Source organism: Zalophus californianus, chromosome 4 (genome assembly GCF_009762305.2).
Source record: "Zalophus californianus isolate mZalCal1 chromosome 4, mZalCal1.pri.v2, whole genome shotgun sequence".
Classification (NCBI taxonomy): Eukaryota; Metazoa; Chordata; class Mammalia; order Carnivora; family Otariidae; genus Zalophus; species Zalophus californianus.
Window position 1 is genome coordinate 35,359,116 of NC_045598.1, and position 12,216 is coordinate 35,371,331.

Consider the following 12,216-nt stretch of genomic DNA (forward strand, 5'->3'; position numbering starts at 1 on the left):
TCTATTATTTAAAAAAAAATTATATTTATGAGGCAACTGGAAACTCATACACTGATTGGACATTTGATAATAAAGAATTATTAATTTGTTTTTTTAGGTGTTATAATGCCATTATAGTTTTATTTTTATTTATTTATTTACTTATTTTAAAGATTTATTTATTTATTTATTTATTTCAGAGAGAGAGAGAGAGAGAGAGAGAGAGAGAGAGAGAGAGAGTGAGAGAGAGAGAGCCCAAGAGGGGGTAGGGTTAGAGGGAGAAGCAGACTCCCTGCTAAGCAGGGAGCCCGATGCGGGACTCGATCCCAGGACTCCGGGATCATGACCTGAGCCGAAGGCAGTCGCTTAACCAACTGAGCCACCCAGGTGCCCTATTTTTATTTTTTAAAGAGCTCTCATCTTAGTAATATATTCTGAAATACAGATGAAATAATATGATTTCTGAGATTTATTTCAAAAGAACATGAGAGGGAGCAAGATGGGTGGTGATATAGATGAAATAAGATTTGCCATGGGTTGGGGCGCCTGGGTGGCTCAGTCATTAAGCAGCTGCCTTCGGCTCAGGTCATGATATCAGGGTCCTGGGATCAAGCCCCGTATCAGGCTCCCTGCTTCCCGGGAAGCCTGCTTCTCCCTCTCCCACTCCCCCTGCTTGTGTTCCCTCTCTAGCTGTCTCTCTCTGTCAAATAAATAAATAAAATCTTTAAAAAAAAAAAAAGATTCGCCATGGGTTGATAACTATTGAAGTTGGGTGACAGATACTAGGGCAATGTTCTATTTTTGTACATGTCTGAAGTTTTCCCTTATAAAAAGTTAAAGAAAAAAAAACTATGGTCCATAATTGGTATTTAATAAATTAAGCAATTATAATCATTATTATACTCTCAATACATACTTGCTAAATGAATGAGTTCAGACATAGATAAGACTGAATCATTCATCAACAAATATGAAACACTATTGTGGAGAAGATTGAAAATCTAAGAACTTTCATGTTATCAACACCAGTTATAAGAATGTAGCTCACTCACCCAGGGCGTGGGAGAATGAATGAGCCAATAATCTCTCTTGAAAAGTCAGGGAAAGAGGGTGGGCAGCTGAAATAAAAAGTGAGAAGCCAGTAAGTCAGCAAAAATTGTGGCATGAGATAAGGCAAATGAAGTAGAAAACAGTGCCAGAAGAATAAAACCAAATGAAATATGTATGTTAGTTGAAAAAACACATAGCAAATATGATGTCCAGCTTCAATATCCTATAAGCACACATGATGGAAGTTTCCACATATAAATAGAACTGCAATATATTTAGCAAATGCAATGTAAATGAAAAAGATTATAAATTAAAATGGTGAAATATATTTTAAACAAAAAAGCCAAATAAAGCTAATATACTATTGTGGTCTTTCTCTAGAAAAGCAGAAGCCACATGGGATAACCTCATAGTAACATTTGGAGAACTCAACCTGGAGGAAGTGGGTAAAGACAAAAGAACCAAAAGCTCATAAACCCCCAAATCTCAAAGGGAATAATCTTACCTAAAACCTTATTTAAAACAGACCAAAATAGTCCCCAAATGTTTAGGAAGCTGCTCTGTGGGCACAAGGTAAGATAAATAAATTGGCTCAGAGGGGCACTGCTTTTAGACCATGGCACAACCTGGGGGTACAACTTTCTACTTCAGAGAGGTACTTGACATCTCTTAGCAAACACCAACAAACTGCCTTCTCAGGCTGTTTCACTTTCCTCAACTGTTATATGTATTTCCATTACCATTCCTACAAGTTTATGTTGATCCCAACCCAATGGTTCTGAATTTTGGCTTAGCTCAGGTTTTACTTTGATCTTAACGGCTATTTAGGAGTCTACTAAGTTCCTCCACAGGTTAGCTTTGTTGCCTCTGCTCCAGGTTGGAATGCAAGTTGATGTGAAGCCAGGATACCAGGAGCCATTGGTATAGGAGAAACCAAGTAGGGAGAGCAAAGACAGCAGAGACCTGCTAGCCCAAGTAAAAGCTTGAGAAGAAGGCACAGAGACAGGATTATATGTAAAAGGTGCTGTGATGTAAATGATGTAAAAGTAAAGTGGTATGTAAAGGAGGAAAAGAAATGAGACTGTGCAGAATGACTTAATGAGGACTCTTATCTTTAGGTTCTAAAGTAAGGATTCAATGGTCAAAACCGTAAGAGGCAGACATTTTACTTAGGAGTAAAATGTCCTTTTGGTAGTTACTTTACTTGCTTCCACATGCCCACTTCTATTTATAGTTGTCACTACTACTTCTCAAGGCCCTAAGAGTTACCAACTCTCCCATGAGACTTCTAGAATCTCCAGTTCCAGGTTAGGGTAAAAATAACATTTCTAAGATTTAGACACTAGGGAACAAAGAGAATACATCTCCATCCTAAACGTTTAGACCGTAGCTAAAACAGCTCCTGGGAAGTACACTAAACACCCTAAGCTTCTTGGTAAACCTGGCATCCGTTCCTATGAAAAACCAGAATTATCATTTCATTTTCTTAGTGAAATTCCCCATACTTCCCTAAGGAAATAAGCAGCTGCAGTCCAGAAAGTAACACACCCAACATTATGGTATTGGAAATCTCCTCTCCAGTCAGAAACACGAAAACCTACTTGGATGGAAGCATAGGAAAACAAAAAGAGAGGACAAAAGTGAATGGAAATGCCTATAATACATTGCACTGGAAGTCCTGGCCAGGGGAAGAGACCAAAAAAAAAAAAAAGCATAAAGATTAAAAAGGAAGGTGTAATACTGTTATTATTTACAAGCAACATGATGATGTATATAGAAAATCCTAAAGAATCTACAATTTGACAAGGTCAATCTTCAAAAAACAATTTTATGTCTATATACAAGCAACAAACAGTCGAAAAATAGAGTAAAAAGCACCAGTTACAACATCATTAAAAACATTTACCTAGGAATAATTTACCAAGAGATGTTCAAAACTTCTACACTGAAAATCATAAAATGCTATTGAGAGAAATTAAAAGAAACCTAAATAAACAGATGTTCAAGACTGGAAGAATCAATATTAAGATAGCAATTCTCCCCAAACTAATCTATAGATTCAGTTCAATTCCTACTATAAAGCTAAAATAATCAAGACATCATTCAATGTGGTATTGAAGTAAAGACAGACAAATTGACCAATGAAACAAAATACAGAAAACAGAAACAGACCACACGTATAGGATCAGTTGATTTTCAATGAAGGCACCAGTGCAATTCAATGGGGAAAGTAAAGTCTTTTTAACAAATGGTGCTGGAACAAATATCCATATAGAAAAAAAGTAAATTTTATCCCTACCTCATACCACATACAAAATTAAATCAAGATGGGGCAGACATCTAAACATAAAAGCTAAAGCTTTTAGAAGTAAACATAAAAGAGTATCTTCATTGGGGCACCTGGATGGCTCAATTGACTGAGTGTCCAACTCTTGGTTTTGGCTCAGGTCATGATCTCAGGGTTATGAGATTGAGCCCCATGTGGGGCTCCATGCTCAGTGGGAAGTCTGCCTGGGATTCTCTCCTTCTCCCTCTGTCCCTTCCCCCACTCACATGCTCCCTTTCTCTCTCTCAAATAAATAAATCTTAAAAAAAAAAAAATCTTCACAAGCTTGGGAAAGACAAAAATTTCTTAGGACACAAAAAGTATATTAGCCATAAGAGAAAAAAAGCAATAATTTGAATTTCATCAACATTGAAAACTTCTGGTCATGAAAAGACACCATTAAGAAAGTAAAAAGGCAAGCCCAGACTAGCAGAAGATATTCACAACACATCTGACAAAACACTTGCATCTAGAATGCATAAGGAATTTCTATAATCAATAATAAAAAGGTAAACAATTCAATTTAAAAATAGGCAAATGCTGGGATGCCTGGGTGGCTCAGTTGGTTAAGCAGCTGCTTTCGGCCCGGGTCATGATCCCAGGGTCCTGGGATCAAGTCCCACATCGGGCTCCCTGCCCAGCAGGGAGCCTGCTTCTCCCTCTCTCTCCTTCTGCTTGTGCTCCTCTGTCAAATAAATAAAAATCTTTAAAAAAAATATTAAAAAATAATAGGCAAATGCTTTGAACACACCATAAAAATAAACAAATGGCCAATAACCACATGGAAAGGTGGTTATCATCACTATTATCAGAGAAATGCAAATTAAAACCATGAGATACTACTACATATATATCCACTAGAATGGTTAAAATGTAAAAGATTGACAATACCAAGTGTTGATGAAGATGTGAAGCAAATCCAACACTTACACATTGTTGATGGAAGTATAAAATGGTATAACCACTTGGAAAACTATATGGCAGTTTCTAATACAGTAAACCCTACAACCTAGAATATTTTCACAAAAAGACTTGCCAAACAATGTTCATAACAGCTTTATTCATGATATCTCAAAATTAGAAATAACCCAAATGACCATCAACAGGGAAATGAGTAAATACTGGTGTATTTATTTAATGGAATAAAAAAAAAACCTAGTTATATCTGCAATATGAATGAGTCTGAAAAATATTATGCTGAACCAAAGAAACCAGAATAAAATTGTATGATTCCATTATATTTAGTTCATGAACAAGCAAAGTTAACATATGAATTGACTCTGGGGGGTAGGGGTGCTGGGAGGTTGCGGGGGCGGGGGGAGGAGTGAAGAAGGGGAAGGGGGAGGGACTTACTAAAAAAAAGTACAAAGGAACTTTCAGAGGTAATAGAAATGTTCTTGATTTGGGTAGTGGTATTCAGGGTTTATGTATCTGTCAAAACTCACTGAACTATATCCTTAATATCTTTGTATTTTACTGTGTGTAAATTATTCCCCAATAAAGGTGGGATGGAGAGAAAGGCCATATACATTTCTGCATTCATTTTTTGTTCTTTAGTGCATAGGCAGGTTGAAAATATTAATAGATCTGTTTGCAGTCACGAGAAATACCAGGAGAGACTGCTCCCCAATTCAAACAAGATGGCAACATTATCATACAGACTGAATTTTTTCCAAAGGACATCAATTTAAAAACAGCGTACAGTGTATATTTCTCAGTTCATAGGCCACAGGCCAGTAGGGAGACTGTGCCCTCATATTCATATGCGTTGTTAGTATCTAATCAAAGTAGATCAAAAGGTCAAATGTTATCATGTTGTAGGGGTAAGGGTCTGGAATTTTTGAAAATTCCTTTGTATTCTTTCCAGTCAATTTGTCATCTGCAGAATCAACTGCTGCTCTGATTTTAATCACTGTAGATTAACTTTTGCTTGTTCATGGGGGCACCTGGGTGGCTCAGTCAGTTAAGCATCCAATTCTTGATTTCAGCTCAGGTCATGATCTCAGGGTTGTGGAATTGAGCCCTGAGTCCGGCCCTGCACTGAGCATGGAGTCTGCCTGGGGATTCTCTCTCCCTCTCCCTCTGTCCTCCCTCCACCCCCAGCCCCTGTACCCCTGCACATGCATGCATTCTCTCAATCAATCAATTAATCAATCAATTTTGCTTGTTCATGAACTTCATTTAAATGGAATCTTTTTTTTGTTTTTTAATTTTTTATTGTTATGTTAATCACCATACATCACATCATTAGTTTTTGATGTAGTGTTCCATGATTCACTGTTTGTGCATCATACCCAGTGCTCCACGCAGAACATGCCCTCTTTAATACCCATCACCAGGCTAACCCATCCCCCCACCCCCCCATTTAAATAGAATCTTTTTTTTTAAAGATTTATTTATTTATTTGAGAGAGAGAGAGCATGAGAGGGGGGAGGGTCAGAGGGAGAAGCAGACTCCCTGCTGAGCAGGGAGCCCGATGTGGGCCTCGATCCTGGGACTCCGGGATCATGACCTGAGCTGAAGGCAGTCGCTTAACCAACTGAGCCACCCAGGCGCCCTAAATGGAATCTTTAAAAGCACATTTGAAATATATCTTTTTTGGGGCACCTGGGTGGCTCAGTTGGTTAAGTGTTTGCCTTCGGCTCAGGTCATGATCCCGGGGTCCTGGGATTGAGCCCCGTGTTGGGCTCCCTGCTCAGTGGGGAGTCTGCTTTTCCCTCTCCCTCTGACCCATCTCCCTGCTTGTGCTCTTGCTTATGCTCTCTCTCTCTGTCTCTCTCAAATAAATAAAAAATCTTTTTTTAAAAAAATATATCTTTTTTAGAAAGATGTACAATTACTCAAAAATATTGGAAACCAGTGACTGTGATAACTAAATGTCTAAATCTTCATTAATAATCAAAATGGGGCACCTGACTGGCTCAGTCAGAGGACCATGTGACTCTTGATCTTGGGGTCATGAGTTTGAGCCCCGTGTTAGGTACAGAAATCACGTAAATAAATACATAAATCTAAAAACTAAATAAATAAATAAAAAGTGGCTGAAGAGTACATGGGCAACAAAATATGTGATGCAAGAATATATTTTCAAAAAAGCATTATAAACTGTAATGCAGTGGGAAAACATAAGGTGATATTTATCTTCAATAAATAATAAAAATGAAGAAATAGTTTCTCACCTTAAGTTTTGGATGTATTTGGCGAAGAGAATCTGCAGTCCCCTTGTCAGCTTCATCAGGAATACACACAATATCTAGCTTCATTTTCATTTTGAATTCTGCAGATAGAGCCTTTTGGACATCCCTGGTTGTAATGACAATGACTTCTACAGCACAAAAGGGAAAAGGAAGGAAAAACACAAAAACTCTCATTCCTTTAGACAGCGGTTTCACCATTTCATTTAGATTTGGTCTGTTTCTAGATTTAATAATAACAGCTAATATTATTGAGCCTTTTCAATGTATTTACGGGCATTCTCTCAATTCTTACAACAATCTCATTTTACAAATGAGGGAACCTGGACTAAAAGATATTAAGTGACTTTGTTCAGGGTCACACAACTAGTAAGCAATGGACTCAAGATAAAACTCAAGTCTGATGATTAGACGCTGATGAATAGACACGTTATTACATGCCACTTCTTGAAGTAAAGAATTCAGAAGAGCATTCATCAAAGCAGATACAAATGGGATCACATTTTAAATCTTCATTCACTACAGAGGAGGAGCCATCACCACTTCCCAACAGATAGCCATGAGTACTTCATTGAGGATCACAATGAACGCTACTAAAAGGCAATTTCCACATAACAGATGTCTTCATTTTATCTATATAGCTGGTAACCAATGACAGAAAACTGGGCATCTTTGTTATGGATCTTTGATAGGGTAATGTAATTCACTACAACATAATATGTGTTGCTGATGTCTGAAGATCAGATTTTAGCATCTCAATTTCCACTTGTTCCATGATAGTGTTTCAGGTAACAATTATCTCTCCCTTTCACTGTAATCATACTTTTCTGTTTTCTTTCCTTCTCTTCTTTCTTCCTTTCTTTTCCAAATCATTTAACTTTCCTTCCTTCCTTCTCTCATCTTTCTTCCATTCCCTGCTTTGCTTTTAGTAACCAACTCATTCAACCAATAATACACTTAATATGTAAAGGAAAAATAGGCACTGAGAAGTCAGAAATGAACTCAACATGGTTCCTATTCTTAAGAAACCTAACATGGAGAAATTATGGAGAAATGACTATGGAAGGCTTCCTGGAAGGGATGGCCTTTGAGATAAGCCAAGATACATTCAAGACCACCAAAAACTTCTTTAGTACACACTCTGTAAATGCTGATGTTACAGAGATGAATGAGGTATAGTACTGCTCTCAGATCAGTCTTCCATGCCACTAATTATAGCATAAAACAGGCCTTGGTTGGTACTGAGATAGAAAAACAAAATGTGATGGAACCATAAAGGACAGGGTGATTGATGCTGTTTGGAATTTCAAAGAGAAGATAAGATAACATTTTGGAGAGGACATTTTATTTTATTATTTTATTTTTTTGGAGAGAACATTTTAGGTAGAGTGGATAGAATGAAGAGAGTAACTGCAAATATGGGACAGTCTAATAACTGGACTAAGACGTATGTGTGGAGAGAAAGAAAAACGCTAAGCAGAGCCACATTAACTTCTCTAAACTCATGAACAATATGAAGAAAGTGAACACAGACTTTGCTATTAAACTCCAGAATCCTGTGTTTAGGAGGCACTCATCAATTTCTGAGTGAGCCTTAGTGAGAAAAAATTTCCTACATAGTGGGTATTAAATATACCATAAAAGGCAACCCCCAAACAAAACTGAAGATATAGCAAAAGTAAAAGAAAAAAAAGTTACTGATGACAAATCCACAAGGAGTTATTAAAGGGTAGTATGATATTTTAAAGTGTATTAAAGGGACGCCTGGGTGGCTCAGTTGGTTGGGCATCTGCCTTCGGCCTGGGTCATGATCCCAGGGTCCTGGGGTCGAGCCCCACATCGGGCTCCAGCTCCACGGGAGGCCTGCTTCTCTCCCTCCCACTCCCCCTGCTTGTGTTCCCTCTCTCACTGTGTCTCTTTCTGTCAAATAGATAAATAAAATCTTTTAAAAATAAATAAATAAATAAAAACAAAATCTTAGGGGCACCTGGGTGGCTCAGCTGGTTAAGCGGCTGCCTTGGGCTCGGGTCATGATCCCAGGGTCCTGGGATCCAGCCCTGCATCGGGCTCTCTGCTCAGCGGGAGAAGCCTGCTTCTCCCTCTCCCTCTGCTGCTCCCCCGGCTTGTGCTCTCTCCCTCTCTCAAATAAATAAATAAAATCTTTAAAAATAAAATAAAATCGGGGCGCCTGGGTGGCTCAGTCGTTAAGCGTCTGCCTTTGGCTCAGGTCATGATCCCAGGGTCCTGGGATCGAGCCCCACATCGGGCTCCCTGCTCGGCGGGAAGCCTGCTTCTCCCTCTCCCACTCCCCCTGCTTGTGTTCTCTCTTGCTGTCTCTCTCTCTGTCAAATAAAATCTTTAAAAATAAATAAATAAATAAAATATTAAAAAGAAAATAAATAATAAAAAGAAAATCTTTTCTAACATCTCTTAACATCAATGTCACGTAGACCACTGCACAGAAATGTTCATGGGTCTGTCTCAGGAAGGCAATTCTCATAGTACAATGAACACTGGAACATGAGACTGTGCCCCAGGATCTGACACCACTTCCACCTGGTACTCAGATTTGCTTTATCTAACTATAGGATACCTCAAACTCATTGTGGCCAAAGCGAAATTCATTATATTCATTCAAACCTGTTCCTTGACTCATAATATCTTTCCTAGTTACTCATATCACCATCTAGTCACTTAGTCACCCAAGCAAAAAGTAGAGGGAACTCTTCTCTCCTTCTCCACTCTCCCTCCCCACTAATCATCAACTTTCTCAAAAGTTCCCTCTTCTCCATTCTTAGTGCTACTTCTTTAGTTCAGGTCCTCTTCATTGCTGGTGTGGACTTCTGTATCAGTTTCCCAATTCATCTACCTGCTTGTGGTCTTGACTCCCTCGAATCCATTCTTTATACAGTTTCCAAAGCAATATTTCTAAAATGTGCATCTAAGTTGTCAAATTTATTACCATAAAGTTGTTCATTATATTTACTTGCTATCTTTTTAATGTCTGTAGGATCTGTAGTGATGTCCCCTCTATTTATATTTGTATCTAGATTATAAGGTCCTAGAAATCAGGGCCTGAGTTATCTTCCCAGTACTGTGCCCCTTAATATATTAATATATTACCGGGTACATATAGATTCACAGTAACTACTGACCATGAGGTACTAACCTGGATTCCGACTGTGCTCTTTCTGATATCCTTACAGGGTTCATCTTGGATCACTGCAGAGAGCAGCTCTAACATAGTATCAGTGCTGTCTTCTCAACCTTTTTACACGGCAATAGAATACTCCTATGTTCTTAATTTACAGAGGCCAGTATTCAGTCAATGCTGAGTCCTGGTCTTCTCTCATTCATCCTTTCTCACCCTCATAAAGCTGAAAAATCACTGGGATCAAACATCCCCTAAGTTTTATGAGTATACGTAATTGTCATAGCTCACCTTCAAATCCAACACGCTCAAGCAGGTTCAATGGGTACCAAATTAAAGGTTTGTTCCCAACTGGAAGCAGAGGTTTGGGAATGCTGGAAGTCAGGTCTGTCATCCGAGATCCCCCTCCAACTGCCATCACTACTGCTTGAAATTCCATTTTCACAAACTGCTGTCATAGAAAAAATAACAATTGCTATAAACACAAATGTAGGCTTATATCTGAACCTAGATTTGCAGAGCCCAGTGGTAGAAACAAATCAGATTAATTCCTTTTTCTAAACTCAAGGTACTAAACAAAGTTTGACCTTCAAAAGAATCTCTTTACAGCAACTACCACAGAAAAGGCGCATAGTAAAAGGTGATAATTCCTTACTGATTTAAAATAAAAGTACTTTTTTTAAAAAAGATTTTATTTATTTGACAGAGGGAGACACAGTGAGAGAGGGAACACAGGAGGGGGAGTGGGAGAGGGAGAAGCAGGCTTCCCACCGAGAGGGAGCCCGATGGGGGGCTCGATCCCAGGACTCTGGGATCATGACCTGAGCCAAAGGCAGGCGCACCCAACGACTGAGCCACCCAGGCGCCCCAAATAAAAGTACTTCTTGATTTACAACAAACGATATAACTTTTTAAATACAAGTGTGAAATGTACTATTCAGAAAAAAAAATTTGACACCAAATTGGCAAATAATGTTGCACTTTTGCCCAAAATTATGATAAGTCCTGGGCCCCTCATCAATATTTTTTTTTAATTTTATTTATTTACTTATTTGACAGAGAGAGACACAGCAAGAAAGGGAACACGAGCAGGGGGAGTGGGAGAGGGAGAGGCAGGCTTCCCGCGGAGCAGGGAGCCCCATGCGGGCTCGCCCCCCTCAGCAATATTTAAATTGCAGCACTTAAACCCAGTACACCCAAGGCATAAAGTGAAGGCTCCTGCACAACATCTACAACCGAAAGACAGGGTAATTTTCGGGCGCCTGAGTGGCTCAGTCCGTTAAGTGTCTGCCTTCAGCTCAGGTTATGATCCCAGGGTCCTGAGATTGAGTTCCACATCTGGCTCCCTACTCAGCGGGGAGCCTGCTTTTCCCTCTCCTGCTGCTACTCTCTCTCATAAATAAATAAATAAATAAATAAATAAAATCTTAAAAAAAAAAAAAACCCATAATTTCAATTCCAGCAAGCATTGCCTCAGATTGGAATTTAACTTCAATTTGGCTGGCATTATATAATTCCTATCACATCTCATGTTATTATGAAAAGAGCACTGGCGCTTTCGGAGTCAAAAGACCTGAGTTTGAGTTCTGGTTCTACCACTTATAGGTGAGGTGACCAGAGGCCTGACATTTAAAACTCTAAGCATCCTCAGTTCCTAGAAGGGAACCTGGTACTTAAGCTCACAGACCCCTGAAGCGGACTGTCAAAATGCCTCAATGCCACTGGGTGATGGGAATCACAGCAACGAGTCTCGTTAGCCTCCCAATCTATAGAAGAGGGTGTTCATGGCTTCTCAGACATGCTTCCATCATAGCAGTTATTGCCTTCTCCCTTTGTAACTGGGTAAAACACTGTCATAATTGGTCTCTCATCTGGATCTTACTGTATTCCTATTTAATTGCCTTGCCCCCAAACAACTAAAAATAGGCAGAATAAATAAATGAAGGGGTGAAGTGGAAAGAGTTCAGGCACTGTGCTAAGAGTGTCTAGTCCCGGATCTCGTTCTCACTCGCTGTGACTTCAAGCAGATGCTCCCCTCCCCGAAACTCCTCTCCATCTGTTGCATAAGGTGTCTGGCTCAGATTCTCCCCAAGCTCCCTTCTACTTCGGCCACTTAGCTGCCTGGCCGGGTCGCGCAGGGACTCGAGCTGGAGACCCTGGGGCTCTGCAGCCCCGCCCACCCCATCAGGCCTTCCTTGGCCGGGATCAAGGAGCCTGAAGCGGGGCCCCGTGGCCCTCACCGCGGTGCTGACTCCCAACAGCCAGCTCGTAAGGGGCCTGGCAGCGCAAAAGCCGCAGCTTTACCTCTCAACTCCCCGCGCGCCACAGCAGCTCCCAGCGCTCCCCACGCCGCCTCCGACTGACAGCCCAAAGGCGCAGGCGCGCGATGGCCGAGCAGATCGATGGGACGCGCGGGGCAGGCCAGCGGAGGAGGGACGAGCACGGAGCGATAGATTGTGCACCCAAAGCGCGCGTGCTTCCAGGAGGAAAGGAGGCGTTGCGGTCTGTTCCCTTTC

At 40.1% G+C, this 12,216-nt stretch overlaps 1 protein-coding gene across 4 annotated transcripts in view; it reads right to left on the bottom strand.

Moving 5' to 3' along the window:
* The window catches only part of EIF2B3 (eukaryotic translation initiation factor 2B subunit gamma), a 127,534-nt gene extending 115,470 nt beyond the window's left edge, over positions 1-12,064 (bottom strand). For 2 of the 4 annotated variants that reach the window (XM_027612248.2, XM_027612222.2), the window contains exons 1-3: positions 12,005-12,064; positions 9,992-10,151; positions 6,535-6,680 (exon numbers count right to left, since the gene is read on the bottom strand). In XM_027612248.2, coding sequence (XP_027468049.1) covers positions 6,535-6,680; positions 9,992-10,139 — 294 coding nt within the window. In that variant the 5' untranslated portion in view covers positions 10,140-10,151; positions 12,005-12,064. Of the gene's footprint in view, positions 1-6,534; positions 6,681-9,991; positions 10,152-11,940; positions 11,951-12,004 lie in introns of those variants that run through there. The other 2 variants (XM_027612230.2, XM_027612240.2) reach the window with 2 other exon arrangements.
* Positions 12,065-12,216: the final 152 nt, after the last annotated feature.